The sequence below is a fragment of the Hyphopichia burtonii genome (assembly GCF_001661395.1).
Source record: "Hyphopichia burtonii NRRL Y-1933 unplaced genomic scaffold HYPBUscaffold_8, whole genome shotgun sequence".
NCBI classification, from domain to species: Eukaryota; Fungi; Ascomycota; class Pichiomycetes; order Serinales; family Debaryomycetaceae; genus Hyphopichia; species Hyphopichia burtonii.
Window position 1 is genome coordinate 328,476 of NW_017963735.1, and position 27,596 is coordinate 356,071.

Sequence of the window (27,596 nt, forward strand, 5' to 3'; positions counted from 1 at the left end):
CAATAATACAATAATACAATAATACAATTTTCAATATAATTTTTCATTATGTAATATATATCTAGTTAAAAACTAAATTTCTTATAATTCATCATGAGTATTTTCTTCATCTTCACCAACAACTTCTTCTTCTTCAGCAGCGGCAGATTCTTTAGCTTGTTTTAAAGATTTACCATCAACTTTAGCTCCACCTTTTTCTTGAATAAATTCAATTAATGAATCAATTTCTCTTGGGCCTTCGAAAACAACTGCTTCTCTTAATCCAGTTTTAGCATCAACTTTACCATTAGCTGGGTATAATAATAAAGTAGGATAGCCTTCAATTTCAACTGGAGTGTCAACATCATTGGCAGTATGATCTAAGTTAGCGATAACAACTTTAGAATCGGTTTCATTAGAACCATAAATTGAAGCTAATTCTTCCCAAGAAGGAGCTAATCTTTTACAATGACCACACCAAGGAGCATAATATTTAACAAAGACGTCTTTATCTAAGTTTTTCAAGACAGCATCATGGTTATGACCAACCAATTTAACAACGGATTGAGATTGTTTTTCTTCATCAGTTGGTAAATCTTCTGATTTAACAATTGGAGATAATTTACCTTTATTGAAATCTTTAATGAACTGAGTAATAGTTTTATCAGAAGGACCATTTGGATTAGCAGATTGATCAATACCATATTTTTTATTATTTTGTATATCTTGAATAGCGAATAAAGGAACAATTTCTGGATTCATATTTAAAATTTCAGCATGACGACCAAATAAATTAGCATCTAAACCAACAAAATTAATTTTACCACGATTTTCTTTACCTAATTTATTGAATAAAGGTTCAACTTTAGCTCTTTCTTCCTCAGAGTTATAAAAGTAATAACCTAATGGAACAGGACTACTCATATACATTAAATAAGTATCTCTGTTTATGTCACCGAAATATGGAACAACTTCATTAGCGATAAAAGTAGTTAAACCTTCTTTTGAAAAAGATTTTTCACTAAATTCTCTAACATCTTTATAATCAGAAGGGTGAACTAATAAATATTTATTATTTTTCAATTTGTTCAAATTAACATTGATTTTTTTATTAAATTCATCAACAACTGGAGAATCTTTCAAAGAAATGAAATTCAAGTCTTTTCTCTTTTCAGAGGCAACTTCATAGTAGGTTGAGTTGGCGGATTCATCAACTTTAGAACCCAAGACTTGAACCACAAAAGGTTTTGATTGTTCTTCCAAGACAGTTGATAATTGATCAACTGATTCAATATCTTGAACTGCAGGTAAAGTTTGTTTAATCATATATTCAGCAATACCATTTGAGTCTCTTGGACCTTCATAATCTTCAGTGGCTTCCCCTCTGAGAACTTTCAAAGTTGGATAACCTCTAATACCTTGTTCCGAACATAAATCAGCTTCTTCAGTACAATCAACTTGAGCCAATTTAATATTTGGATGAGATTCATTAAGAGAATCAGCAGCTTTAGAGAATTCTGGACCTAAAGATTTACAATAACCACACCAAGGAGCAAAGAATTCTGCTAAAACCAAGGGATTTTCTTGAATAAAAGATTGGAAGGAATCAGTAGTTAATTTAACAACAGCAGAATTTGGATCAGCAATTGCATCTCCAGAGGCAGGACCACCAGCGTTAATGATTGAAACCGAAGCCAAGAGAGCAGCCAAAGTTTGAGTAGAAAAATTCCAGAATTTCATGATGCTTTATTATAGATAAGTTGGAAAAGAGCTGAAGAGTTCAAGATTGAGCGACCGCGTAAATTTAAAAAAGATTATTAATTTTATGAGGTGTAACAAAATTTTGAACACGCTGGAACTTTTCGGTCCCTGTGGAATTGGGTTTTTCGTTTTTTTCTAATGTTGCAAACTTTATATTGAGCTAAAAATACAAGAAACAGAGAAGTGACTACTACAACCAGGTAGTAGTTGCGATTAAATACCAAAGAAGTCTTTCCAGGAGTCCCAGACGTCCATTTCAACGTCGTAAATATAAGCCATTGAGTGTCTTAAACTACTTTGTAAGTAACCTGGTTGGAAATCATAAATGAACATCACCAACCCCCATACTAGAACGGCAAAATACTTCCAGGATTTATTATAAATTTTTGATTTTAATTTATTTTGTTGATTATCGGTTAAATCACTGAATTTAATTGATTGGTTATTAATTTTAAGACTTGGTTGTTGACAATTAAGATAATAATCTAAAACAATCTTACTTAATGCAATAACAACTCTTGAAAAACAATAAAGGGTAACCTGATGGGTAATTCCTGGATGGAAGTAATTAAAATGTTGACTATAAACAATCCAACCTCCTAAAGCTCCTGCCAAAAATTTAATTAATCCTAATTGATCACTACCGATAAATTGGTCTTTTCTTAATAAGTTTACTAAACTCTTATAGATAACTGCAAAAACCGCCAATACTTTGGCATGGTCTTTGGTTGCCATTAAAACTTGTTGAAATCGGGGTTTTAATGGTCCTGATCTATATAGAAGGTTGATAACCAAAGCATGACTGAATCTTATCTTACCCCCGTAAACAATCCCGTTACGGGCTGATCTAATCACCTCTAATAGCGGACGGTAAAGCGGATTATCCAACATTCTATTAGTCTTCTAAGTCTTTATCTCTTCAACATTAACTCTGAAGTTATTTAATTGTGGAGATTGCCTTTTCGTTTTTTGCTTAACCCACGGATGAATCAGGTTGGTCGGTCTGGTGCACGGGTGCATTATCAAGTTTGGTCACGTGATTGGAATGAATCACGTGCCAACAATCACGTGATTATTGGGCGGCTAAAACTTGTTTGCAAAAAGTGATAGATAACTTTGGCGGCAAATCTTCATCTTCATCTTCTTCTTCATCTTCTTCATCTTCTTCATCTTCTTCATCTTCTTCATCTTCTTCATCTTCTTCATCTTCTTCATCTTCTTCATCACTACTCTCTTCTTCATCACTACTCTCTTCTTCATCTTCTCACCCTGATCTACTGTCGTAGCTGTCTCTTGGTCCCATCGGTTCAATCTATCATACTTACCGCTTCACTTCTTGGTCTTTGACACATTGGCCATTCTCCGTGTACTACTTCCCGCCGCTTCCCCTACCGCCCGTCCGGACTCACCAGCTTCAATTGGCTGTCAAATCGGTTACCGCTCAGATCTGCTTACTACCGCTCACACGGATTTCCAGACCCACCCAGTCCAATTGGAACCCCAGCAGCCTACATCTTACTCTGGTCACCCGCTACTCTCCACCAAGTGTTCCACTGACTTTACCAATTGTTCTCTGACTCCAGTGTTCTCTGACTCCAGTGTTCTCTGACTCCAGTGTTCTCTGACTGCTACGCACAAGTTCGGTCCATTTTTTTCAACCAAAAATTGTTCCTAATTTTTTTTCTGGTTACAAAAACTGTTAGCTTTCCAAGTTGTTTCTGTGAGACAAACTGGAATTGTTAATTGGAAACTGAAAAAAAAAAGTGTGTGTGTGAAAAACTGAAAAAAAAAAGTGAAAAGGAAAAAAAAAAAAAAATTTTTTTTCATCCATTCCTTCCTACTTCATTTCCAGTTACTGACTAACAATTTACGTTTCAGCGTCAATTTCTGTTGATTTCTAGTTGATATTTATTCAAATTATCATCTACTCATTGTATAAAAAGATTATTTTTGCTTTTTTTTTTATATAATTTTCTGGTTGAAAAGACTATACCTCTCTCATCACCACTATAACCTCATAGTCTAGGAAAAAAAAAAAAGCTAAAACTAACAAAAAAAAAAGAGAAAAAAAAAAGAAGAAAAGAATTTGCCCTCCTATTCCTTTTCCTTTAAGTCTTAGATCATAGTTATAATCATGTCGTCATCTTCATCTTCTACGATTTCTTACGCTAATATTGCTGCTAAAGGTGGGTCCGGTCTTGATTCTTCTGATAAATCAAATACAACCGCTGCTACCACCTCCACCACTCCTTCTCCTTCTCCAGCTGCTGCTGTTCCAACTTCAGAAGTTGATTCAAAAGATGCTGCTCCTGCTGATTCTTTAGATTCCAAAGTAACTGAAAAAGAAGGTGAAATTGAAGAGTCTAATGGAAATTCTGAAAAAACTGAAAATTCAGAAAAATTGGAAAAATCAGATAAAAAGGACAAAAAGGATAATAAAAAGGAGAAAAAACTGTTGGCTCCTGCTCCAGTTCCAACTAAATCTGCATGGGGTTCAGCTCCTTCAAATTCATCAACATCCCTGACTTTGGCTGCTGTTTCTAATTCCCAATCTTCAAGTAATTCGATATCACCTCAACAACCTAAACTTAATCTTGCAGATGATCATAGATGGCCAACTCCTGATAAAGGGTTAGAATCTCAACAAAAACAACAAGCAAAATCAAGTCAAACACAAAAATTTATTAAACCAGTTACTAATAAATGGGTTCCAATTAATGCTAAAGTTTCTTTATCTAATCCTAGAAATAATCATAATTCTAATAGTCTGTCCAATCTGAATAATCAACAAAAAAAGAAGAGAAATAATAAAAATAAAAAGAAATCAAATGATCAACAAAAAGATCAAATACCCTCAAAAGATAATACCACTTCTAATGACTTTAATAAAAAATCTGATCAATTAGATGATCAAAAATTTGAGAATAATGAAAATTCTGAATCCGCACCAATTGATAAAGAATCTAACGAAGATTTGCAACAATTTGAACAATCACAAAAACAAGGTGAAACAAAACAATTGCAAAATAATCAAACTAATAATAATAAACAAAATCAACAACAATCATCTAATACTTTCAATAATCAACCAAGTGAAGGTTTTAGACCAAGATTTAATCAAAATAATTCTTATAATAATAATAATCAAAAGAATTATAGACGTTTCAATAATAATCAAAATCAAGATGGTCAACAAAATTTCAAACCAAAATACCATAATCAAAACAATCAAAATGGTTATTACCAACCTCAACAATATGTTCAAAATCAACAACCTTATCAAAATTTTAATAATCGTCAATTCAGACCTCAAAATGGTCAATACAGACGTAATAATTATAACAGACATAATTCTGGTAATTATCACCGCAATGGTTCAGTTGGTTCAAATGGTTCTAATCAAAATGGTTCAAATCAAAATGGTACTTTCATCCCAGCTCAATATGCTCCACAAGCTGCATATGGTATGCCACCTTTACAACATGTTCATCCAGCTGCTGCCGCTGCTGCTGCCGCTGCCGCTATGAATCCTCAATTGGCTTATGGTGTTCATCCTTTACATCAACAACCTCCAATCCAAATCCCTCCACCAATTTCTCCAAAACAGGATCCTCAACAAGCTTTAACTCAACAAATTGATTATTACTTTTCTTTAGAAAATTTAATTCGTGATATTTACTTAAGAAAGAATATGGATCTTACTGAAGGTTGGGTTAATTTAGAATTAATTTTAAACTTTAAAAGAGTTAAAATTATTATTAATGGTATTCAAAATAGTTTAGAAGAATCTGATGAATCTGCTAAACAAAAAGAATTAGATTCAATTGTTTTATCTAGTATTAAAAACTGTGAAAATGTTGAAATTAATTATATTGATAATGATGAATCAACTGTTTCAAAAGTTCAATTAAGAGTCAAAGGAAATTTTGAACAATGGTTATTACGTGATTCAAATTAATTTTGAAATAACTTGTTCATTTTTTAAAAGTTTTCGCATCTAGTCATTTTTTGTTTTATCATAAACTCATAGTCATTAATTTTTTGTCAATCTTATTGACATTTCTATATTAATATTCCAACTTTCTTTTATTTTTCTCGTTTGACCATGGCATTGAAAATATATTTGAAAGCTGAAAATATTCATATGATTGTTTTTATTTTTTTGTTCTAAATATTATTATTATTTATTTTGTTTGTTACTTTCTTGCTTCCGCCCGTCACGATCTTATTCCTATTGTTACTGTTAGTTTATTCTTTTGGTTTTGTTCTGTCCAATGTCATCTTGTCATAATATTTGAATAGAAGAGGGTTTTTGAAAAAGTATGAGTGATAACTTTGATTTTATTTATAGATTATTTATTCTGGTAACTTTGATGATGTTACGAAGCATTGAACTGGGTTTTGGTTGCACCCTTTTTAATTGCCACTGAACCTAGTTTTATTGGATTTGGTTCGTGCATTTAATTTCTTAACTGCATTGTTTTGTCGTGATCTCATCATATGTCTTTAGAGATGTTTAAAGAGATTAATTCTTCTTTCTTTTTTTTTTCACCTTTTTCTTTTTGTTTGTTTTTGTCTTTTGCTTTTATTTGCTTTCTGTGATTGGCGTCATTATATTAATCCTTCATCTTGTATTTAGTATCCATCCGTTCAACCATTTCAAATAACACTTGAAAAAAAAAAATGAAAAAAAAAAGAGATTCCATCTTTAAAACTATCCAAAATCATATTTTATACTTGAGAAATCAAGCTTCTCATCATTCCTTTCATTGGCTCTGTTAATCAATGTTTCCCTATATGAAAATATAAAAAAAAACTTAAAAAAATCTAAAAAAAATTTCAAAAAAAAATTTCAAAAAAAATATTAGCAAAAGTCAAAAAAAAAAAAAAAAAGGAAGATTAAATGAAATAATGGAAAATAAATGTAAATATAATTCATCTTCAATTGGTATATTAGTGATTATATTTCATGATTGATTTTTTTTTTTTTTTTTTTTTTAATCCTCTTTTTTTTTTTTAAATTCTTGCAAATAGTTACGTATATAATTAAAAAAATACTTAAAACTAAAAGAAATATGTAATGCATCATTAGCTTTTAATGGTATCGATGCTACGTAAATTACGATGTCTTAATTCGTAATCGTTAAATTCTTCTTCAAGCACTGTTTTATTTTCATCATCGCTTGATCTTTTTGGGGAATGAACATTATTCAAATGATCAACAATTTGTAAGTTTTTCACAATTACTTCATCGGCGACTTCGCCATCTAGAAGTTCCAAATCTTCTCTGGGTATGAAAAGCGGCCAACAATATTTAGCGCATAATAAGAAGAACATTAAAACGCCCGGGAACCCGACAGCACCTTTTGTCAAGGTTATACCAAATTCGAAACCAAACGCCACTAATTGAAGAATAAGATAAACATAAAACCATTTTTTATTAGGAAGTTCATCAAAGTCTCGGAAAACTTGAGGACAAGTAGGATCATGTTTGATGTAATCTGAGTCTAAGAAAAGATATCTAATTTTATTCGTGATAATATTACCATTTAAACCTTGAATGCCCATGATGAAAAAAAGACCTGAAAGAACCGCTTGAGGAATCAATCTCAAAAGAACTAAGAAAGGACCAGACATCATAACGAAAGTTATTAAACCTTGAGCAGTATTAGTAACTCTTTGCTCAACAACCGACAAAGGTTTACCAGTTCTGGGATCATGGACCACCAAGGATTCAGTATGTAGAGGAGCTTGAGGAATTAACCCATTGGGAGCCGGTATACCTAAAATGCCAGCAATACCAGTGGTTAAGCCTAACAACATAAAATCCCAATGGAAAGAACTTGGTTTCTTCAAAGGGAACTCCTTCAGTTGGCACATGAAAGAAGAAACATTATGATCAAAATAGAAAAGTAATGTAAGTAATATAGCAAAAGGTAGCGCTAAGAACATATCAGCAACACTAATATTTTCTGATGGCCAAAAATGAATGAACCAACCATGGGGCCTTATATCGGAACTACTTGTAGTTGGTTCGAATGCTTTTGTCACCGGTAATCTTTTCAACTCAGTTTTAGCTAAACTACCACCAAAATGAATAAATCCGGTGAAAAAAATTACTGATAATGGAGTTCCATAATCACTAAAGATTTTCCTGGTCCAACTCTTGAAATAATGTAATCTGGTACCTAGTATGTGGCTCCCCACGCCACAAATGATCATACAGAGACTTATCATGACTGAGCAGTATCCACTTGCCAATCCCACTTCCCGGAATTGGTTATTAAGGATTTGAATTCCCTTTTGAATATAAACAACGTTAATGAAAAATCCAAAGACATCACATGAAAACCTACTGATGACTTTCAAATACGACACCATATTCAATAACCCAATGATGAAGTGCATCACCATCGACCATAAGTATATCCAGCACATAAACGGGAAGTATGGAGTGCCTCTGGGGCTTATCAATTCATAAACCGTGTAACTGAAAATCGATATTGGTCCAGTAACCCCAACTATACACAATGGCTGACCCAGAAATAGCCCAAACACCACTCCGGCCATGGCAGAACTCATCAACACTTCATTCACCCCATACAGATTATTAGTCTGATCAAACATATCCTGAGCAAAGGCAATTGCTGGAAGTAAATTAGTGAAAAATATATAAGTTGTAGATGGGATAACTCGATAATTGAAAGCATCGGTGAAATCAGACTTATAATACGGTAGTCGACTACGCAAATCATTATAGATCCCGTACCCAAGGTAGTTGAACCATCTATAAACTCGGCCCATCTTGTTCTACCAATCTCTCTTCTTCTTCCAGAGATCTCTTGCTTTATCAATGGCTTCAGCCTTTGCTCATTAGATTTTTTTTATTACGGCACGTGTGGTTCCTGCAGACAACCCGCAGGCGATCAGATAACCGTTGAAGTTGTTGCAAATTTGCAGCACTTCGAAACCATCATTTCGTATCGAGGTGATGACAACGTACTCATTCACTGCTACGTCAGGTAGTTGTGCTCGCGTGTGAGGCTGTTGCACTTGCGTGTAAGATTGCTGCACTGACATGATGTTGTCACTCCTGTTATATACGGTTGGTGAATTGCCACTGCTATGCCAGGGTCACCACTATCCAGGTTGGTGGGTGCTGGTATCTGACCGTTGGGTGGACCCTGGCAGGGTGAGACATATTTACAGGTATATAAGGAAGGCAAGTCAGGTGAAAATTCGATATTTTTTACGATGGCCAAACAATGATGCTAGAACTTGTTGGTATTGCAGGCTTCATAGCTCAATGCGTGTTGGTTATACGCCAACATTCTATTGCCACCCATAATATTGCCCTTCGGGAGTACCAAGAGATCCAACGGCTACAAAATGAGTTTAATTTCCGGCTTCGAAGCTTGGAGTTTGAATTGTCTCGTCTTATTCAACTTGAGAACGAACGAGCAAATTACGAAAGCCTTGTTGGCTCAATACACTCTTATTCTTAGATTTACATAGATTTATTATCTCTAAAGCATGTGTTTCAAATAGATTGAATATATTTTTTATGATTAAGTTTACGTAGATTTTTGTTAAATTATTGCAAAAAATTGATTTTGGGGGTTTTCAACAATCATAGTTGCACATACATTGAAAATTATATAGAGCATGATGAAAGGAAAACATGATGTAACGGCCCGAAATTTGCTTACTGTACTTTTCGTAAGTCAAAGCGTATCTTTTCTCTGCTTTTGATCTTTACAATAGTTATTCCCACAATTGTATCCATATTAATCTTATTATTTATAGATCCTCTAAATATTAACAAGGGAGACTGGTTTTTCTCAGGACAGTTGATGATCTCTTCTTTGAGCCGTTTTAATCTTATAATACAGTTTGGCTTTTTTTAATCACGAAATATAATAAGATACAATTTTTTGCAGCCGATAACCGCATGAACTTCTGAATCCTTTTCTCCTATGTATCTCTATTACAGAGAGACAAAAAGACGAAAGGAGGTTAAGAGAGCAATAAAAGACTGAAAGATAAAATGAAAGTGGGATTATGGTCAAACCATCAAGTCAGGTGTACTTTCAAGTTTTATGGTTTGCAGTATAACTCAAATATTTGTTCTTCTGCTATAATATATTCAATATTTGGCTTTTATCTAGTCGTTATTAGCACATCTGCCTGTTTATTGCGCGTATTATGGTTGTCCCTCTTGGAAACTGGACATATGTGGACGTTAGAGGCCTGATCTACCCATATACCGATAAAGAGCGACATTCATCCATATTTATTAGTCATTCGGGATTAATTAATTTGTTGCGGTTGTTGTTGCAGTTGTTGTTGCAGCTTGTATCTCTTCAAAAGAATGTGATCTGGAGCTATTTGAAGAAGGCGTTGACAAAGTTGGTCTGGCCAACTCTTCATTACTCAAATGTTCATTTGAATGATTTTTCAGCAAACTAGGTCTTTCAATAATTTTATTTTCGATTGAATCTAAAGCTTTCTTTCTTAAATTTTTAGATCAGATTTTTTACGTCTCTTATTTGGGTACATTCTGAATCGTTATTTATACAATGGGAGCATGGTCTTTGTTTTTCACATCTAGTTTTTCTAATAGCACAAGCGTCACAAGCCCTTATATTTGATTACATTTTTTAGTGAATTTTTTTCCTCATATACGTTTATATAATGAAATAAATACTAAAAATATAAATACAAATGAAGTGAATAGAGTTATATAAACGTGTAAAGCGAAAAATAACAATTTTTTTTGACATACAATTTTTTTTAATTTGGACTTTTTTAGCTAAATGTTTATGTGCTGAGCTAGTAATCCAGGTATACAAAGCGTTCATTAAAAGGTCCCTTGGCCCAGTTGGTTAAGGCGTGGTGCTAATAACGCCAAGATCAGCAGTTCGATCCTGCTAGGGACCATTTTTTTTAATTTTTTGCAAAGCCAAAAACTATATCACCGGAAGCTCCCCATCAGTAACCTGGTACTGGTTTTTTTTTTTAAATCTATTCGATTGATTGAATGTAAAGAGGAAGGACCTGACATTTTCAAGTATTTTTACATTGTTTTAGAAGCTCATTGCAAAAAAAAAAAACTGAGAAACTGAAAAACTATCTATTTGGCAACGGTATGAAGGTAGCGGTGATTCACACTGGGGCAGGGAACAATTCGAGAAAGAACGAAGGCCAGTATAAACGACTCTTCAAACGAGTGCTTAGTCAACCGAATGAATCAATTGAGGATATCTTGCGGGTTAGTGAACATTTAGAGAAAAGTGAATTAACCAATACTGGATATGGATCGTCATTAGATATTAACGGAGAAGTATTTTGTGACGCTGGAATAATAAGGGTAGACCAAGGCCAGAGAGACGAGTTATCGGTTCATAGTATACGACATGTATTCCCTATACGAGAAACATGGAAGTTAATGGAGAATCTTGATTTACTTTACTGTGAAGGACTGAAATTTGATAAGTTAGGACTTAGTAGACCAATTTCGCTTGATTACAAGCTGAATGACAAGATCCTCGAGTTATTGAACAAGGCCAAGCAAGAGGTTAACCCTGATGACTTGATACTGCCGAGAGCTCGATATATCTATGATTATTATATGAATAGGCCAGAAGAAGTGATTGAAGAGATTCAAGATACTATCGGGATAATTGATATCAACGATACCCGGAAACTAGTTTTGACATCATCAGGAGGTAATTTTTTCAAGCTTCCAGGCAGAATAGGGTGTGCAGGGACCCCCCGATGTGCGATTGATTTCAAATCAAATGGCAAGTATACTTTTAGCTGTATGTGTAGTGGGAACGGAGAGCAAATCATACGATATGGGTTATCGAGTTTAGTAATTGAAAGAATGATGCAACTAGAAGGAGACATTGACTGGTCTGAAGCATTACAAGGTATAATGGAATCATGTAAAACAGAACAAGGTAATATATACGTTGGGGTTATTATTGTTATTGAAGATATGAATGATTGCCAAAACAATCGATTAGTTTACTGTCATACGACGGAAACTTTCCAATTTGGAATCAAACGAATGGTGGATAATCAGGCTGAGATTGAAGTAATCATGAGTCGTTTGCAAAAAGGAAGTCTAGTTAGAGGAGAATATAAATTATAACTACAGCAACATCTTCTTTTTGATATTTTTTTTTTGTTTAATAAACGTTATTAATAACAGTATTATTTAAGAGCTATAGATAAGCCGACTTAACGGGAGGTAGCGTGAACTTTTTGGAAAGCACCTTTTGATTGTTGTTTAGAAACTTTAGATTGAGCACCAGAAGCAGCAGACTTAGCTTTTTCAGCTTTTCTAGCAGCTTTAGCAACTTTTTTAGCTTCTTTGTCTTTAGCTAATCTTTCTTCTCTAGCAGCTTTTCTTTCAGCTGGTTTTTGGTTTCTTCTTTCTTTAATTAATTCTAAAGAAGCACCAACAATGGCTCTTTGGTTTTTAACAGTTTTTCTGGTTCTTCTCTTGGTGGTTTCTTCAGAGATACCTTTCTTGTGTTGTCTTCTGTATAAAACAGTCCAAGCAATTCTTCTTGGGTTCTTTCTTTGTTGGAATAAAGAAGCAGATTTAGAGGATTGGAATCTGAAAATTTTAGAGTCACCTCTGACGAATAAAGTACCTCTACCTGGGTAGATTTTAGAACCTGAAAAGGAATCAATTTCAACCTTCATTTTTATTTCTAAACTCTGTTAGTATATCGTTATAAAACTTGCCAACAACATCAACATCAACATCAACATCAACAACATCAGCTCCACGTATATCAAGGGCTTTGGCATCGTCAACGTCGTCTCTTTGTCTGGTTGACTTCTTGGATCCTGGGTACATACCTTATTATGGCTATTGAACAAAAGAACCTAAAAGGAAACTATCAGTATTAACAAAAGGTAAAAATTTTAAGCTAATCTTGGAAAAAAAATTCAACCAGAGAAAACTTTTCCCAGATTATGTCCGTAGAGGCCAATTTTCCAGTGGTGAAAGGGTTTTTTCACGATGGGGTTCCTGCAGATAAACACCGCGAAAAAAAGCAAATGAAAATTGACCGATTATGTAATCGTTTCGCACGTGACACGCCGTGACTGTCTTTTTTGTTTTTTTTTCTTGCGAAAAGTCCCACAATTTGTGCACACACGACTTTTCTTTCTCTTCGCAGAGTTTTTCACTCGAGTATTTAATTAATTGGCCATCGCTTTGTTTGAAGAGTTTCCAGTTACTTCTTTATCGTTAAGACCGGAGTGTATTAATACATCAACAAACGCAGAGATGGTCCGTATCTTCTAATATTTTCAAGAAGAAGAAAAGTGAATGGCTTGCCTCGGGCAGTACTTGCTTTCGCAATGGAAGCAGTATAGGGCCACGTTATATCTCTGGTTCAACCAGAGGTATGATGATACGACTATCTCGTAGACCTTTTTTCTTTTTCATTCAAGATGAATAAGTTATACTAACAGTAAATGCAGGCCCCAAAATCAAAGAATCAAGAAAACATTAACGCCAAATTAGGTTTGGTTATCAAATCTGGTAAATATACCTTAGGTTACAAGTCTGCCGTTAAATCTTTAAGAACCGGTAAGGCTAAATTGATTATCATTGCCGGTAACACTCCAGTTTTAAGAAAATCTGAATTGGAATATTACGCTATGTTATCAAAAACCCAAGTTTACTACTTCCAAGGTGGTAACAATGAATTAGGTACCGTTTGTGGTAAATTATTCAGAGTTGGTACTTTAGCTATCTTGGATGCTGGTGACTCTGATATCTTGTCTTCTATTAACTAAGTTAATTTTATATAATCTTTGTATAGTAATAGACTTGAATCATCAAAATATTTATTGTAGTTATACGGTTGATTGTTTTTCATTTAGTTCTTTTTCTAGTTGTTCAATTTCATCTTTTTCTCGTTTCATTAATTCATCTATATCAATTGCACTTTCTTCCTCTTGCGATCGGACCGGCGAAAATTCGTTCATGCTAACGTTATACTGGTTTAATTGGCTTCTCTGTTCGGAAACAATGGTTTCTAATTCTTCAATCTCTTGCAATAAGGTATTATATTGTTCCTGGTATCCATTAATATCATTATATAACCCTTGATGGTTCACCAACGTAGGGTACTTCATAATCAATTGCATAAGAGCATTGCATATCAAATTGGGATTCTCCGACTGCACAACCGATTCCGGTATAAGATTATGCTGGGTCGTACTTTGTTGTGGTCTTTTCGTTGGTGATGAAACCTCATCGGTTCGATTAGCATATTCAAAGCTTTCCTTGATGATCTCGGGAATCTTCACCGCTCGGCGGATCTGGCCGTCTCCGTGGTTGCTGTACTCATTGAAGCTATTATCAACGTAGATCGATTTCCCATCAACTCGTTCGGGTTTCAACTCAACCGTGTCGAGGTGTCCGTCAAGCTCATCTCCTCCCTCGTGCTTATTATTCCGGTAGATTCGCTTCAAGCTCGACACCGCAGTCGTGCTGGTAAATCCTCCCGAGGATGCCTTGCTGATCTTATATAGTGACTGCTCTGGTTCGGTTGCATCTTTTAACAATTTAGTAATTGAAGGCTGCGAGATTATTGCATTGGTAAATATTCCGGGTGATTGGAACTCGTGTGCCTGTATCTGTCGACACGAGTCGTCAATGAGGTTCATGTACTCCTCCAAAGGTGCTCGTGAGCTTCTCATCGTGTGTTGGGCGTGTGTTGTAGCTGTAGATGTTGTAGTTGTAGTTGTAGATGTTTTGATTTTATGTTTTGATTTTGATTCCGTTATCAACAACCCGTACACCTACTCTTCGACAATGAAAAAAAAAAAGTTAGTTCTTACCCATGCCATCGGATCAGCTTCATCAGGGTATTGACCATGCCAGTGAACTTGGATAAACATGCAAAGGCCGGGAAACCGTACTACTTGGCGCTTGGGCTCGAGGGATCGGCCAATAAGTTGGGAGTCGGGGTCATTAAACACCATCTAGGACAATTAAGTGAAACCAATCGAGCAGAAATCTTATCAAACGTTAGAGATACTTATGTGACTCCACCAGGAGAGGGTTTTTTACCCCGAGACACTGCCCGTCATCATAGAAACTGGGTGGTGAGGATAATCAAACGGTCGTTGAAGGAAGCAAACATTGATCGTAAAGATTTGGACTGTATTTGTTTTACCCAGGGTCCAGGAATGGGGGCCCCATTACAAAGTGTTGTTATTGCAGCAAGAACGGTTGCCCAATTATGGGACTTGCCATTGGTGGGAGTGAATCATTGTGTTGGACATATTGAAATGGGTAGAGAAATCACTAACGCCCAAAACCCCGTGGTTTTATACGTTAGTGGAGGAAATACTCAGGTGATTGCATACTCAAGACAACGATATAGAATATTTGGAGAAACGTTGGATATTGCCATTGGGAATTGCTTGGATCGATTTGCAAGAACATTAAGAATTCCAAATGAACCTGCTCCAGGTTATAATATTGAACAAATGGCTAAAAGGGGGAAGCATTTGGTCCCACTACCATACACTGTTAAAGGTATGGACTTGTCGATGTCGGGGATCTTGGCCCATATCGACTTATTGGCAAAAGACTTATTCAGTAATAATAAAAACAAAAAACTCATCGATGATGAAACAGGAGAATTGATAACTCCAGAAGATCTTTGTTTCTCATTACAAGAAACCTTATTTTCCATGTTGGTTGAAATCACCGAGAGGGCAATGGCCCATGTACAAAGTAACCAAGTTCTTATAGTAGGAGGAGTAGGTTCTAATGAAAGACTACAAGAAATGATGGAACTAATGGTTAAAGATCGTCAAAATGGTTCCATTTTTGCAACCGATGAAAGATTCTGTATAGATAATGGGATAATGATTGCCCATGCTGGTTTATTAAGTTATAGAATGGGCCAAACAAATGAATTATGGAACACCGTTTGCACCCAACGGTTCAGAACCGATGAAGTCTTTGTTGAATGGAGAGATGATTAATGATTAGTTACAATTTACAAAAATTGCATATTACCTTTTGTTCCCCGTGTGAATGTAGGCTTTCCCTGGGCTTTTCGATCATTGAAGTGCTACTGGACATACCGTCTTGCGGATGACCAGAACCCATAGTAGCAACTTCCCTGGTTCCCAAGCGTTTATTCGTTTGATGCTAAAGCCAAGATCGACACTTTGGTCTTTAAAAGCCATGGCTGTCATTCCAAACATAGCCATGTCAGATACGGATCATACAATTCCTAAATCAATATGTTTAAAGCTTTCTAAAAGTATAAGTTGTAAGCCAATTAAATCCGCTGCTTTGCCAGCACAACCACTACAATTGAAGGCCCTCGACCAGCCCTTCCGTTATCTACACGGCACCCGGCTTTTTCATTAAAAACCTATTCATTAAAGCTGTTCTTTCAAGCTGCTCTGGTTGTCGTGATATCTCAACCAACCATCTTGCTCATAAAATTTATGAGACAGACACACCTAAAATTATGAGAAAAAAAATCACCGGAAAACTCTCTTGATTGAAAACTGGAAACAACTAACTTTGCTAGTCTCTAACCCTTTGGCAAACTATATATCCATAAGGTACGTTACGGTGGGTGTTGGCTTGTTCTGCAAAAGAGCTATCTTGTGGCGAATGGCGTTATGCCACTGGTTGTCTTGCATTCCTCGGAGAGTTGTGGGAAGACCAAATCGTCGAGTTGATACTCTTGTGCTGGGGTCGGCCAATTGAGAAGAGAAACGGTTGACGAATTGAATATACTAACTTTAGCTGTCTAGTCATCATGTCTACTGAACAAAAGATCGTTCCAACCGCTCCATCTCAAAACTTATTGAACGACAAGGTACGTTGAAACTCTTATAAGCGAACGATTGGGAGAATGTTACTAACAGGTTTCTAGTGGGATGTTGTTTTATCAAATGCTTTGATCAAGACCGGATTAGGTTTCGGTGGTGGTGTCTTATTATCGGTGTTGGTTTTCAAGAGAAGGGCTTTCCCCGTCTGGCTCGGTATTGGGTTCGGTTTAGGTAGAGGTTACTCTGAAGGTGACTCCATCTTTAGATCCAACCACGGTTTAAGAACCACTAAAGCCTAATGAGGATATACGGCTCTACGTAGAACTCCAAAAATAAGTAAAACAAAAAAAAATTAGAAAAAAATAATTAAAAAAAGAATTCAAAATATTTATTATATTGTGACTCTTGACCTATCCCTAGACCGTATTCCCTGTTAATCTTGCAGTCGAGCTGTTCTATGGGTAGGCTTTGGGTCTTACTCATGATAATTTTGTGTTTCAATTCATCTCGATTTAAAGGTTTAAAGAGTCATCAAAAGTACAAAATACCTTATATAACTATTCCTTTTATCATATTTACGCTAAATAAAATTCCTACCACTTCATCGTTTTTTTTTTTTTCACCATTATCTTTTTCTTCTTTTATATAGATGAATTTTGTCACTAAAAAACTACAGATACTACAAGTTATTCTAGCTCGAATGTAGCTCAATTCCGTGACCAGTTATATGATTTGTACCTTTTGTCATATTATAAGATTGTTCTCTTGGTATATAAACCGTATTAATCGAGTTGTTACAAATGTTACATTGGCTGCAACATTTTGAGAATGAAACTAAAAAAAAAAAACCCTTTATTGAAAAGAGACATTTTTAACAGAAATCAAAGAACAACTTTTAACCTTCAAACTGCAGTTGAAAGACTGAAAGCAAATAGAAAAACGGAAACAAGAAACAAAAAGCATGGAAACAAAAAGCATGGAAACAAAAAACAAAAAGTATATACTTAGCTGTGTGAATCAAGCAGAGACAATATGAGAATCACTGGTGTATTTCACTTGTTTGACTCCAATATACTGATCTGCGATATCGTAGTAAAGATAAGCATGTCTCAAAAAGTTATCACCTAAGATGTTGAGATTTTCAGGAAGAATCAGCAAAGCACATTGACCACTTGGTTGGCCATTGCTATAATAAAGTTGCATAACCAAATCGGAATAAGGAACCTCAATACTAACGCCGGGGAATTCATAAGTAAGAACATCATCTTCATCGGCAAGGCTACAATCAACAACGTAATACTGTTCCTTTGGAGTAACGTATAATTGACCACCGAATTTTTCACCAATTTCTTGAAAAATTTCTTGAGTGAAATAAGTAAGAGTGGTACCGGTATCAAAGATAGTGTAGCCATTAACACTGGTAGAAGATCCATCAGGGTATTTAACAGAATCTATTTCGACGAAGAATCCAGCTGATTGATCAACTACTGGGGAATAAGGTAATTTGACTAAATCACCACTGAATTTAGCTTCATCGATACCACCGAATAAAAGAGTACCGGTGGTGGCATCTTCATTATTCAAGTAAACAGAGTAAGAAGGTTTGTCAATAACACCTTGATTTGCCAACGCAACGGGAACGTTAGGATATTCCAGAGAAGTTGATTCTTGTTGTTCAATAGCGATACCAAGAATACCACCCTGTTCAACCGAAGTTTGAGTAACAACAGCAAATTGTAAATCACTTATAGTAGGAGAGCCTGAAGTAAAACCAAAATTATCAGTACCCCAGTAACCTTGAGAGGTTGATTGATCTTCATAGGCAATCTCATAGTTTTCATTCAAATTTGTGAAAGTCGAAGAATCGGAAGGGTCAAATGTCCCACTATCAGTACAACCACTACAGTCGACATTATTCGAAGGAACCCATAAATCAGAAGATCCAGTATCAATATCAACTTGAAGATGTTGTTCATCAGAACCAAGATAAATATCAATAGAATAATAAGTACCTTCGTTGTGTAAAGGTCTCAGAAAAGCCCTTTTATTTTTAAGATATTCAGCTCTTTTACCAACTGATACTGACCTTTTTTCATCTTTAAGATTGACAAAATGTAAACCAGTAGTGGTATTAGTCAAAATGAATTCATCTCTTGGGACAGTGAAATCAACTTTTAAAGGACCCTTTGATCTTTTTTCAACATCAAGACCACCTTCAGGAATTGCCATACCATTGACTCTTGAACCAGCAAGAAGAAAAGCAGCAACTAAAAGGAATAAAGCCTGGGAAGAGAGTCTTAACAAAAACATTGTTATCAATGATTGATGAGTTTAATAGGTTTGAGTTCCAAAGCTAAGCTGATTTCTATTCCTTTAAATACTTTTCACTATTCCATTTATTCCCGAACGGTTTTATATGATGATGTCAGAAATCAACTATATGATTGCAAAAGAAGCCCAAAAAACAACCGTAGAGCAATATTTTCTAAAATGAACAAAAAATAACAGACTTCCGGCATTGAGCTTCCGACGTCAATATCAGTATCCGACTCCCAGCCAGTCCATTGAAAGTTGAAACGGTTGCCAGTCCATTGAACGTTGAAATGGTTGCCAAACCATATCAGAGATTAGAAGAACCAACCCGTTCCATTCATAGGCTACACCCTGGAGTACCGAACCTTCACCAAAACCGTTTGATAAAATAAACGTCAACTCACTATCAACCAGCCTAAGAGCATATTGATAGCTCAAGAATTGCTATAAGCCATTATCAAATGTTTTTCCGAAGACAATTACGAACATTCCCATCATTGTATGGACTTGTTCCATAGAATTTGGAGCTGTTTGAGCATTGTTGAAATTCTCGTAAAACAGTTTATATCAGTAGCACTTACCTTTGCAAGTCTAAAGATAGCCAATGATAGCTTACAGTTGGCTTCCCTAAGTGGGTCACTGCGTTGGCTTAAATGCATGTTGCAACCTCGAAAAAACCGTGCTTAACCTTAAACTTTTCGGAGTCAGAGGTACCTTTTCTAAAAATATAACTTAGAAAGGATCGACTTTAAGCAAAATCGGCTAGTTTAACCAGGTTATTATTAATAGAAAAACCCTTCATGGTCTATAAGGTGCGATCACTATTTTTTTTTTTTTGCATTCTTCGTTTAAGGAAGCTGATAAGATGGAAAAATCTTGCAAATTCTCCCATAGGCCATTTCTGGAGTTCCCATCAACAGAGCTTGACCAGAGTCAACCGATAAGCCTTAGAGAAGGAGATTGTTTTGAAAAAATACATCAATGTCAAGTATGCGTTTAAAGTAGTTGACAGTTATTTACGATCGGAAAAGTTGATACCCTCATACTGATGCGGCTTCGAGATAGGAAGCCGTTATTTCAAGTCGACTCCAGGTTGTATCATTGGAGGTACGACATTCCAATGAAACCACCAATGAGACCAAAAACGAAAACATTGCTGGAGGTTTGCGTCCGGACCGAGTAAACTGGCAACATTTAAGCAAAAAGGAGTTGGTGGAGTACTTTCCCATCAGTAGGGATACTTCCCTTATGGAGACTTTCCCATCAGTAGGGATACATCCCTTATGGAGACTTTCCCACCAGTGGTTCATGAGGAAGGATACCTCCCCACCAATGGCTGGCAATAGTGTTGGCAATGGTGGAGAAGACTCGATCGAACAAACTGAGGTTTCAGCAGCCCACTGCCATTGGTAGTTCTGGAACGCAAGACCTGATCGGTCTCCTCGGAAGCTCTGCCAACGAAGGACGGTCGACCTTGGTTGTATTGGCCTTGTTTCAGATGCAACCATTCTAATTGCAAAAGACAGAGACCCGTGCACCAGGTGGATGAAGGAGCAAAATCTGAAACAACTGCAAAACCAGGAGGCTACACACTGGGGTTTCATTATAAAAGAAGAGGACCGTCGAGGGAATTGGAAGGTCAACGGAGAGAGAGTATCTGTGCAACCGAGAATGAATCGTAATAAGGTTGGCAAAGCGGAAGTAGCTAGCGATAAGTATCATTATAATAGATTTGGCAAGAATAAAAGTGTTATTCCAGACAAGCAAACGGCGAGTAAAGTTGAAGCAACGGTCAAGCAAGAGACCAGTGATGGGATTGGCGGAGAAATGGTTGAGAATGATTATGGGAATCGGTATATTCATCTGGGGCAGTCACCGTTGAAGTACATCCGGAATGTTAGTAATGCTAGCGAAGGGTATCCCAAGTTACAAAGATTGAAAATGTTAAAAGAAGAACAAGTCAGAAAACACCGAATTAAACCATTTGGGTGTAAAGTTGAAAGTGGGCAAATCATATCAACCTTGAATAAATGGATTACTCAATATAATCTACAATTTGATGTTATCATGATTGGAGCGTTGGTTGAAAATCAGTTTATTTTACCGGTATTAATGCAACTACCACTTTATAAGTTGATAAATAAGCCGGGGTTTCTTTTCATTTGGGGTACTACTGATAAAATCAAAGAATTGACCACATTACTCAACAGTGATAATTGGAATAAGAAATTTCGCCGACTGGAAGAGTTGGTATTCATCCCAATTGATGAACAGAGTCCGTTTTTCCCAGGAGTCGATCAAACCGTGGATCAATCGATCTTCACCAAGAAACAATGGCATTGCTGGATGTGTATTACTGGAACCGTAAGACGCGCTACAGATAGTCATTTGATTCATTGCAATATCGATACTGATTTGCAGATTGAATCACCTCAGGAAATCAAATCAAATAACAATGCGGTCCCCGATGCCATTTACAAAGTCACCGAGAATTTTTCAAATCTGAATCGAAGATTACATATCATTCCAACCAAAACCGGTTATAACTTACCAATCAAATTACGGCCTGGCTGGGTGATCATGAGTCCGGATGTTTTATTAGATAATTTTGATCCACAAAGTTTTGAACAGGAATTATATTCAAAGTCAAATCTTGTATACAAAAAAATCAATCTTGCTACTAAACAAAAATCAGTTACCCAATATTTGGTTAGTCAAACAAACGAAATAGAAGAGTTGAGACCTAAAAGTCCAGTCCTGGTTGAATAATGTTAGTAAATACACGACATACAATAATAATCGATTCGAGTAGATTCAGTATCAGATAGTTTGATGAATGTTGGAAAAAGGGTGTTATCAGCATCGTCAGAGACTCTGAGTGAGCTGAGTTAAGTTATCATCATAACGAATCTACCGGTTTCTTCAGTATAGTATACATACATTGAAAACTGGCTGTTAATATCAATTCTTATTCTTTTGCTTATTCTTTTGCTTATTCTTTTACTTATTACTTCTACTTATTACTTCTACTTACTACTTAGTACTCGAATTTATACTGGAAAACTTTTCCCAGCAGAGCTCCGGGTAACCCATGCTCGGGTCGTTGGTGCACGACCCAAAGGGAAACCTCCGTACATCCAGTTTCCCATTAGGGCTGCAATCCACTGCTACTATCGACGTCTGGCTATCTAAATCCATACCCTGTCAGGCAACTCGCAACCTTCCGTTGTCAGAGCATACGGAGTTACAGAGCTTACTGCCTGGCACAATAACGAACCGTGAATCAACTAGTTAAGTGAATCTATTCGGTAATGCACTAGTCGTAGCAGTAGTATTATTTGTTTTATTAAGACCTTCGCATCTCCTTATGGAGATCGAACAGTCATACTACTTACAGATCTTAATAGGTTAGGTAGTAGTCTTGTAGCTTGAATGTACGGGTGTTTATTTCGCTCGGAGAAAGACGGATAAACCCAGCAGATTTGTTCCGCGGGAACCTTTGCCCAAAGCGGAATTATCCGGTGCTGAATTAATACCGATCCCCTCGTAGTGAAAGACTCCACAATTCCAACCATTCACAGTTGAACAAATACTAATCATTCGGAGTTGTGCCGGAGAGCTGAACGACCAGTCCATTGGGCAATGCTATTGGCCCCTGCTAGAGGCCCCTGCTAGTGGCCCAAGCCAGTGGCCGGTGCAATTGGTCGCGGTATTAATCTGGGGATTTGACGTGTTTTGGTATGGGGTTACTAAATTCCGGGGTAGTCACTCTGTAGGTTTCCTAATAGATTAAAGAGCGAAAGTATATAAATAGCCAGGATCCGCTTGAGGAGTAGAAAAGAATTGAGCTTTTTAACTATAAGAAAGTTTTTTTATTGTAAAATGGCAGGTAAGATCCAAGTTAAGAATCCGGTTGTGGATTTAGATGGGGACGAAATGACTAGAATCATTTGGAAGCTCATTAAAGAGCAATTGATTCTCCCTCACTTAGATATTGATATCAAATATTTTGATTTGGGTATTGAATACCGAGACCGAACCGACGACCAAGTAACCAATGATGCTGCTAAGGCCATTGAAAAATACGGGGTTGGGATTAAGTGTGCTACAATCACTCCCGACGAAGCTAGAGTTAAAGAATTCAACTTGAAGAAAATGTGGTTATCACCAAACGGTACTTTGCGTAATATTTTGGGAGGGACTGTTTTCAGAGAACCAATTGTTATTAATAATATTCCCCGGATTGTTCCTACTTGGGAACAGCCAATCATTATTGGTAGACATGCTTACGGAGACCAATACAAGGCCACTGACGTTATAATCCCGCAAGCTGGGAACTTGGAGCTTGTTTTCAAACCCGATGACGGGTCAGAAACTCAAAGCTACCCGGTGTTCCATTACGACGCTCCGGGGGTGGCATTGTCAATGTATAACACCGATGAATCAATCACCGATTTTGCAGAATCTTCCTTTAAATTTGCAATTGAACGTAAATTGAATTTGTTTTCCCTGACTAAAAATACCATCTTGAAGAAATACGATGGTCGTTTCAAAGATATTTTCGAAAACTTGTATGACACCAAATATAAATCAACCATGGACCAATTGGGCATCTGGTATGAACATCGTTTAATCGATGATATGGTTGCCCAAATGTTGAAGTCAAAGGGTGGCTTTGTCATTGCCATGAAAAACTACGACGGTGATGTCCAATCAGACATTGTCGCCCAAGGCTTTGGTTCTTTGGGTTTAATGACTTCGGTTTTAATGACCCCCAGTGGTAAAATCACCTTAACCGAAGCTGCTCACGGGACCGTCACCAGGCATTTCCGTAATTGGACTCAGGGTAAAGAAACCTCCACCAACTCAATTGCCTCCATCTTTGCTTGGACCAGAGGTTTGATCAAGAGAGGTGAATTGGACTCCACTCCCGACGTGGTCAAGTTTGGTGAAGCTTTGGAAAAAGCAGTCGTCGATACCGTGTTGAGCGGTACCATGACTAAAGATTTGGCCTTGGCCCAAGGTAAAACAGAAAGATCTTCCTACGTCACCACCGAAGGCTTCATCGAAGCCGTCGCCAAAAGATTATCCGATAGCTTATAAGTAATTTTATTTATTCATTATATCATTAGTGTTTGTAGTATACTAGTAGTCTCGGGTGGTGTACGGGTGTTGTTCTCCGTAGGGGGTCGTGCTCGTTGTTCAATTTTGTTTTTTTGAATTTTTTTGATTTTTTTGAATTTTCGTTTTTTTGAAAACGGTTGGAAAACCACTAAACTGACCCTTAATTACATCGTGTCGACATTAACTGACTTTATTCATCGCTTGTTGTTTTGTACTATATTGGGAATCTGGAATAACTCGGCTAGAAAGAGTATTATTTGTTATTTATTTTTTTTTTTCTTTCTTTTTCCAATTTTTTAACCGTTTTTTCTTCTCCATACTTTAAGGTTGTTTGTCTCGTCATCAGAATACTTCAAGTACATATCCCGTGTAACTTCCGCCCTGCTGCAAGATGAACGTTGGGTCGATCTTAAATAATGATTCACCACCAAGTGATAATGAATCACTGGTGAATCGTAAAAATCCAACTCCTCCTCAAACGAAAGAATCCTTACCTCCAATAAATACTAATCTTAATAATAATAGTATAAATTCATCAATAAGCTCAGTTAGCCCTAATACTTCATCACAACAGTCTCCATCGATAAGGCCAAATATATCAACTCATCAAAGACACTCAATTAATAATTTATTAAATGATAATTTGAATCAATCATCTACTGAAAATAAACCTTCTAGTATATCGCTGCAATCACCAACTAGTTCAATTTCCAAACCAATGATATCGCCCATTGTATCTCCCGTTCTTAATAATGCAGGTCCTAAAGCTTCTCAACGCAATTCCATCGCTGATATTACCAATGATAAAGATGTCGATATTGATACCGGTAAAGAAACTATATTAAATGTAAGTCGACAATCTAGCTCGGTCAAATCTAATGAGTTGCCGAAACAGGGAGAGGACCGTCATAGATCTAGCTCCTTGGTGGACCCAAATGAGATTGATAAACTTGAAAAAATTAAATCGAGTTCCAAGTCAACGGTATCAAAACCCCGTAGATATCTGAAACCACCGGTTTGGGCTCAAGAATGGCGTCCTAATTCTTCTTCTAATGGGTTTCATGATGAACCAATTCAATTTGCTAATGGTGGTATTGAAGGCTCATCGTTAACTGATAAATCCGTTTTCAATCGTTCCACTACAGAAAGTGTTGATTTAGAATGTTCAATAACAAATACTATACCTGCTCCAAGTGTTGTGCGTACAATTGCAGAATGGGTTTATGCTAATTTCATCGAGATTCCTCATATAAATCGTAAATACGTTGAATTAGAATTGAAATTTGGTACAATTATGGATAAAGCCGCTGGTAGAAGACTAGATATTAATGTTTCCACCGAATGTATCTACACCAATACCTCAGCAATATACTTTGATTCCGGTGTTCATGAAGTTGGTTGGAATGATATGAAAAGTTTTTTAGATGAATTGGAAAAACAATACCAAGAAGAATTGAAAAAATCAAACTCAAAAATCCCAAAAAGAAAATTTTCTACATTAGAAACTGATATAACCGATGACATTTATCAAATCACTCAAAGAGGTGAAACTCCAAAATCAATCAGAGTCTCAAAAGATAATAATTTAGATCCTCCAAGATATATGGCTATTCATAAACAAAGAATCTCGGACTTATATATCCATAATCCTTCATCTATGTATGACTTGAGACTCTCGTTATCTTTCGAACATCCAGTTCCTGAAAATAGTATAGAACCAATTCAAAAAAATAATAAACCTGCTATAACTAGATTGAAAAAACGTTCTTCTTGGAGTCATCGTCCAACAGTGACAAGATTTGATATGACAAGAGTCTTAAGACCAAAAGAAATCAAAACCAAACTGGGTAAAACCCAAGTTGAACATGACCAATCTTTCGAAGCTGAATTGGAAATCGATGTTCACGAATTATTCACAGGTTTCGATAAGTTTAAAGATGGTTCCGATAATATCAGATTCGAAGAATTAGTGGAAATCTTCCTAAACAACGCCAGATGTTTGAACAACAGGGTCACCAGATTGGCCAGTGCAGGTCATTAACCCCCTATGTATTATACTTAATTAAAGACTGTCCCAGTAATGGCGTTATTGTAGTTATATAGTAATTACCATTGCAAAAACATCCGTACCCCTGCCGCAGCCAAATGAACACGAGCGTTTTTTTAGTCGAACGCACTCAAATTCTAAGCTTCCAACTGAAAAACACCAGGGTTTGTTAGTAACTCTTCTTTTCAAGATAGATCTTTTCATTATCATCAGATCTTATGATTCAGAGGTTAGTGATTTGAACTATTCTTTGGCCGTTGTTTTTTTTTTTTTTTTTTCTGTTTAATTTGTTAGTTTACTGTTCAATTCTTCGTTGCATTTTTTAAAACTCGTTCATAGACAGATACAACATAATGATTTATATAATTTTAACAGGTTTGATAGCATTGGGTTTGGCAATCGTCTATGGTGTTGTATTGTACTTTTCACATATCCCAAGACTTGAAACACCGAGTGAACTGACGTATATAACCAACGATTTCACTGAGAATAGCTATGATTTACCACCTCGATTGACTTCGCAGGTTGGATTGAAAGATCAAAGCTTACATGGCAGAGGAAGTATTGAATTGAGTGTTGTGATTCCATGTTATAATGAAACCAATAGATTGGGTAAAATGCTCGATGAAGCCACGGAGTATTTGAATAAGAACTATAAGGAAAATTATGAAATTCTCATTGTTGATGATGGATCAAGTGATGGCACTGATGATTACGCCTTGCGTAAGGCCACCCAGTTGAAATTGGCTCCTCATATCCTTCGAGTAATTAAGTTGAGCTCAAATCGTGGTAAAGGCGGTGCTGTCACTCATGGGTTATTACATTCAAGAGGTAGATTGGCCCTTTTTGCTGATGCTGATGGGGCTACGAAGTTCTCTGACGTTAAGAAATTGATGGATTGGTTAAACCAACTAGGCAACAAGCCAGGGGTTGCTATTGGCTCAAGATCCCACATGGTGGATACTGATGCAGTTGTTAAAAGATCCTTTATTCGTAACTTCTTAATGTATGGTTTACATACCTTGGTTTACATTTTTGGAATAAGAGCAATCCAAGATACTCAATGTGGATTCAAAATGTTCAACCAAGAGTCAGTATCAAAAGTTTTCCCCCATATGCATACCGAAAGATGGATTTTTGACGTTGAAGTCTTATTACTATGTGAGATTCAAGGTATTGCAATGCAAGAGGTTCCAGTCAACTGGCAAGAAATCGACGGGTCCAAAATCGACTTGGCAAAAGACTCCATTGGCATGGCCATAGATTTGGTAGTCACCAGAATAGCCTATCTAATCGGAACCTATAAACTCAATGAATGCGGACGATTATCAAAGAAACACCAATAATTCATTAGCAGATATTTTAAATATCCGTACAGTTTTTTTTCCTTTCTCTTTATATCCCGTTTGTACAATAGCATTTGCTCTACTAGCCTAATTACAGCATTCAATTGTCCTAGTTTCAGTAGAATTTATAGAGATAGGTTTGTTGGAAGTGCTCAAAAGCTCCTTTTGGGTGCAAGCAGAACCACTAA

General features: G+C 36.2%; 16 protein-coding genes and 1 non-coding gene across 17 annotated transcripts; 11 read left to right on the forward strand and 6 right to left on the reverse strand.

Moving 5' to 3' along the window:
• Nucleotides 1–20: 20 nt before the first annotated feature.
• PDI1 (protein disulfide isomerase) lies at nt 21–1,836 on the reverse strand. Its single transcript, XM_020223142.1, has one exon. It carries the CDS (start codon nt 1,717–1,719, stop codon nt 82–84), a length of 1,638 nt encoding a protein of 545 aa, XP_020074246.1. The 5' UTR covers nt 1,720–1,836; the 3' UTR covers nt 21–81.
• Nucleotides 1,837–1,953: 117 nt separating this feature from the next.
• HYPBUDRAFT_158716 (uncharacterized protein) lies at nt 1,954–2,631 on the reverse strand (the record flags this gene model as incomplete). The annotated part of the gene is made up of 1 exon (XM_020222398.1): nt 1,954–2,631. One exon carries the CDS (start codon nt 2,629–2,631, stop codon nt 1,954–1,956), a length of 678 nt encoding a protein of 225 aa, XP_020074247.1.
• Nucleotides 2,632–5,263: 2,632 nt separating this feature from the next.
• On the forward strand, nt 5,264–5,698 carry HYPBUDRAFT_114119 (La RNA-binding domain-containing protein; the record flags this gene model as incomplete). Its single annotated transcript, XM_020219022.1, has 1 exon — nt 5,264–5,698. The coding sequence occupies one exon, from the start codon at nt 5,264–5,266 to the stop codon at nt 5,696–5,698; it is 435 nt and encodes a 144-aa protein (XP_020074248.1).
• Nucleotides 5,699–6,822: 1,124 nt separating this feature from the next.
• Nucleotides 6,823–8,604, reverse strand: HYPBUDRAFT_154033 (uncharacterized protein). Its single transcript, XM_020221864.1, has one exon. The coding sequence runs from the start codon at nt 8,542–8,544 to the stop codon at nt 6,829–6,831; it is 1,716 nt and encodes a 571-aa protein (XP_020074249.1). The 5' UTR covers nt 8,545–8,604; the 3' UTR covers nt 6,823–6,828.
• A 245-nt stretch (nt 8,605–8,849) lies between these two features.
• HYPBUDRAFT_231113 (uncharacterized protein) lies at nt 8,850–9,304 on the forward strand. Its single transcript, XM_020223143.1, has one exon. The coding sequence runs from the start codon at nt 9,006–9,008 to the stop codon at nt 9,243–9,245; it is 240 nt and encodes a 79-aa protein (XP_020074250.1). The 5' UTR covers nt 8,850–9,005; the 3' UTR covers nt 9,246–9,304.
• Nucleotides 9,305–10,606: 1,302 nt separating this feature from the next.
• On the forward strand, nt 10,607–10,680 carry HYPBUDRAFT_t160. Its single transcript has one exon. It is a non-coding gene; the product is annotated as a tRNA-Ile (tRNA).
• A 208-nt stretch (nt 10,681–10,888) lies between these two features.
• On the forward strand, nt 10,889–11,931 carry FGR10 (Fgr10p; the record flags this gene model as incomplete). The annotated part of the gene is made up of 1 exon (XM_020219518.1): nt 10,889–11,931. The coding sequence occupies one exon, from the start codon at nt 10,889–10,891 to the stop codon at nt 11,894–11,896; it is 1,008 nt and encodes a 335-aa protein (XP_020074251.1). The 3' UTR covers nt 11,897–11,931.
• Nucleotides 11,932–11,985: 54 nt separating this feature from the next.
• On the reverse strand, nt 11,986–12,907 carry RPL24A (60S ribosomal protein eL24; the record flags this gene model as incomplete). The annotated part of the gene is made up of 1 exon (XM_020222618.1): nt 11,986–12,907. Exon 1 carries the CDS (start codon nt 12,454–12,456, stop codon nt 11,986–11,988), a length of 471 nt encoding a protein of 156 aa, XP_020074252.1. The 5' UTR covers nt 12,457–12,907.
• Nucleotides 12,908–13,009: 102 nt separating this feature from the next.
• RPL30 (60S ribosomal protein eL30) lies at nt 13,010–13,601 on the forward strand. The gene has a single exon (XM_020221865.1). The coding sequence runs from the start codon at nt 13,240–13,242 to the stop codon at nt 13,561–13,563; it is 324 nt and encodes a 107-aa protein (XP_020074253.1). The 5' UTR covers nt 13,010–13,239; the 3' UTR covers nt 13,564–13,601.
• Nucleotides 13,602–13,623: 22 nt separating this feature from the next.
• Nucleotides 13,624–14,472, reverse strand: SPC34 (Spc34p; the record flags this gene model as incomplete). The annotated part of the gene is made up of 1 exon (XM_020222399.1): nt 13,624–14,472. The coding sequence occupies one exon, from the start codon at nt 14,470–14,472 to the stop codon at nt 13,624–13,626; it is 849 nt and encodes a 282-aa protein (XP_020074254.1).
• A 177-nt stretch (nt 14,473–14,649) lies between these two features.
• HYPBUDRAFT_158721 (chromatin DNA-binding HSP70/DnaK family ATPase) lies at nt 14,650–15,771 on the forward strand (the record flags this gene model as incomplete). The annotated part of the gene is made up of 1 exon (XM_020222400.1): nt 14,650–15,771. The coding sequence occupies one exon, from the start codon at nt 14,650–14,652 to the stop codon at nt 15,769–15,771; it is 1,122 nt and encodes a 373-aa protein (XP_020074255.1).
• Nucleotides 15,772–16,565: 794 nt separating this feature from the next.
• On the forward strand, nt 16,566–16,877 carry HYPBUDRAFT_114779 (uncharacterized protein; the record flags this gene model as incomplete). The annotated part of the gene is made up of 2 exons (XM_020219068.1): nt 16,566–16,625; nt 16,683–16,877. The coding sequence occupies 2 exons, from the start codon at nt 16,566–16,568 to the stop codon at nt 16,875–16,877; spliced, it is 255 nt and encodes an 84-aa protein (XP_020074256.1).
• A 724-nt stretch (nt 16,878–17,601) lies between these two features.
• On the reverse strand, nt 17,602–18,603 carry HYPBUDRAFT_86548 (pepsin-like aspartic protease; the record flags this gene model as incomplete). Its single annotated transcript, XM_020223785.1, has 1 exon — nt 17,602–18,603. A coding segment is annotated over one exon (1,002 nt), but the record flags the coding sequence as incomplete, so codon positions are not given.
• A 2,365-nt stretch (nt 18,604–20,968) lies between these two features.
• On the forward strand, nt 20,969–22,233 carry KAR4 (Kar4p). The gene is made up of 2 exons (XM_020221866.1): nt 20,969–21,648; nt 21,832–22,233. The coding sequence occupies exons 1-2, from the start codon at nt 21,004–21,006 to the stop codon at nt 22,081–22,083; spliced, it is 897 nt and encodes a 298-aa protein (XP_020074258.1). The 5' UTR covers nt 20,969–21,003; the 3' UTR covers nt 22,084–22,233.
• Nucleotides 22,234–22,773: 540 nt separating this feature from the next.
• On the forward strand, nt 22,774–23,994 carry IDP2 (isocitrate dehydrogenase (NADP(+)); the record flags this gene model as incomplete). Its single annotated transcript, XM_020219034.1, has 1 exon — nt 22,774–23,994. One exon carries the CDS (start codon nt 22,774–22,776, stop codon nt 23,992–23,994), a length of 1,221 nt encoding a protein of 406 aa, XP_020074259.1.
• Nucleotides 23,995–24,733: 739 nt separating this feature from the next.
• Nucleotides 24,734–26,056, forward strand: HYPBUDRAFT_114369 (mRNA triphosphatase; the record flags this gene model as incomplete). The annotated part of the gene is made up of 1 exon (XM_020219041.1): nt 24,734–26,056. The coding sequence occupies one exon, from the start codon at nt 24,734–24,736 to the stop codon at nt 26,054–26,056; it is 1,323 nt and encodes a 440-aa protein (XP_020074260.1).
• A 295-nt stretch (nt 26,057–26,351) lies between these two features.
• Nucleotides 26,352–27,504, forward strand: ALG5 (dolichyl-phosphate beta-glucosyltransferase). The gene has a single exon (XM_020221867.1). It carries the CDS (start codon nt 26,416–26,418, stop codon nt 27,406–27,408), a length of 993 nt encoding a protein of 330 aa, XP_020074261.1. The 5' UTR covers nt 26,352–26,415; the 3' UTR covers nt 27,409–27,504.
• Nucleotides 27,505–27,596: the final 92 nt, after the last annotated feature.